The 2199-nt window shown below is 34.2% G+C and overlaps 1 protein-coding gene across 1 annotated transcript; it reads left to right on the top strand.

Moving 5' to 3' along the window:
• Window positions 269–1003, top strand: LOC107632866 (uncharacterized mitochondrial protein AtMg00810-like). Its single transcript, XM_016336507.1, has one exon. The coding sequence runs from the start codon at window positions 269–271 to the stop codon at window positions 1001–1003; it is 735 nt and encodes a 244-aa protein (XP_016191993.1).

Below are 2199 nucleotides of genomic sequence, written 5' to 3'. Positions count from 1 at the left end.
TTCCCTATTTATTAGATATACTTCTAATTCTACTATTTATGTTCTTATTTATGTTGATGATATGCTTGTCACTGGAGATAACGAATCTGAAATAAAAATTGTTCTTAGCAAACTTCATTCTACCTTTTTATTGAAAGATTTAGGTGAGCTCAACTTTTTCTTAGGTATAGAAGTTATAACACATTCCTCTTCCTTAATTTCTTTGAACCAAACTAAATATATACATAACCTTCTAACACGTGCTGGCATGAATGAATCCAAACCAAGTATGACTCCAATGATAAGCTCTCTTAGATTGATTGCCAATGCTGGAACTCCTTTTGAAAATCCAACTTTATATCGCTCCATAGTGGGCGGGTTGCAGTATGCAACAATTACACGACCTGATATCAGTTTTTCAGTGAACAAATTGAGTCAATTTATGTCCAACCCCTGCCAAGAACATTGGGTTGCAGTTAAACGAGTCCTGAGATACTTGGCAGGTACTGCTGAGCTCAAATTGCAATTTCATAGATGCACTGATTTACGTTTTTCTGCTTTTTCTGACTCAGATTGGGCAAGTGATCTTGATGATAGAAAATCTACAACTGGATTTTGTGTGTACTATAGTTCAAATCTGGTGTCTTGGAAAAGCAGCAAACAACCCACGGTCAGTCGAAGCTCAACTGAGGCTGAATATAGAGCCCTGGCAGCAGTGTTCATGGAACTCATTTGGATTCAAAATCTTCTGGCTGAATTGCATCAGCCTTGCCCAGCTTCCCCCACTGTATTTTGTGACAATATTTCAGCTGTGTTGCTTGCATATAATCCAATCCTACATAATCGGACTAAACACTTTGAGTTAGATCTCTACTTTATTCTGGACAAGGTGATCAAAGGCTCTATTGCTGTCACACATATTCCATCAACTGAACAAGTGGCAGATGTTTTAACAAAGCCTCTGTCATTAGCCAGCTTTAACAAGTTTAAAAGCAAACTCAGGTTGGCATTCAAACCACCATGAGTTTGTGGGGGGATAATAGCATATATAAAGGAAAAATAATTAACCACATTAGTTACTTTTGAAACTAGAGTTAGTAGCTTCTAGAATTCATGTATAAATAAGACTCTTCAATTTACTGTAGAAGAGTGATAGTAATAGTTAACATTCATTTTCTTCTTCTTTCTTCATTGTTCTCTACTTTGGATAGACTTTATTTCTCACATATACAAATAATAGTTCCTTAATTCCATCGAAGTTTTAATGTTCTCATCACATCTAATTTCATTAGAAGTCAACATCAATATATAGCATGTCATACATCAAATGTGTGTTCAGTTCAGTTGTGGCCATGTGGCCGAACGACCACAAGCTGGTTTTTAATTTGCTCCCACTCCTACACTTGTTGATTGTTAAGAACTACGGAGAGTGGCTTGAGGAAGCTACTCAAACCTAATTAGCGATTCGAGAAATAGGATTCGCTTGTACCTTAGGGAGGCACCGTACCGCAGTACGTGCAGAAACAATTTGGTGTATTTTGGATAGATGAATAATTTAAGCTGAACAACCTTATACCAAAATAAAATGCATATTCGGACATAGTAGAAAATTAAATAAAAATAAGCAAAAGTATTACGCATATAAATCATTTTAGTTTTCAAGTCATACAAGTTAGGTCAAATTCAACAAAAAGAACGTTCATCCATTGTCTGTAATTTTCCGTCTAAAAGTGATTTTAAATAATGTAATCCAAACAATATTTAATTTATAATAATCTATTTTAAATAAAAATTACCAAACATAAATCACGTTAATACCAACTCACTTTTCATCAAAATTAATTTTACAAAATCAATTTTATACAAATTTCCGTTTGCAAACTGTAATCCAAACATACACAATATCTTTTTAATACAATATCTTTGTTTATATCTTATCTGCCAAATACAATTTTATATTTATAAACAAATGCGGTCTAGGTTCTAGGACACGGCGCCTAAAATGGTCCTTCAGGTCTTGAGGAGGTACCGTTGTCCTGTGAGTATGACGTTTTTTTTATTTGACAATTACCTTATACGGATACTAACGAAGCCATAAATAGGTTATTCAGTGTCAAAATTTTGGTACAATCTACGATACATTTGGTACAAGTGGCTCAGGCGCAATGCAAAACCAATTAGGGCCATAATAAATAATAATATTAGATTTTTTTTTGGGTG

This window comes from Arachis ipaensis, chromosome B03, assembly GCF_000816755.2.
Source record: "Arachis ipaensis cultivar K30076 chromosome B03, Araip1.1, whole genome shotgun sequence".
NCBI classification, from domain to species: domain Eukaryota; kingdom Viridiplantae; phylum Streptophyta; class Magnoliopsida; order Fabales; family Fabaceae; genus Arachis; species Arachis ipaensis.
The sequence above is the reverse complement of the archived record's forward strand: the minus strand, read 5'-3'. Positions and strand labels throughout refer to the sequence as shown.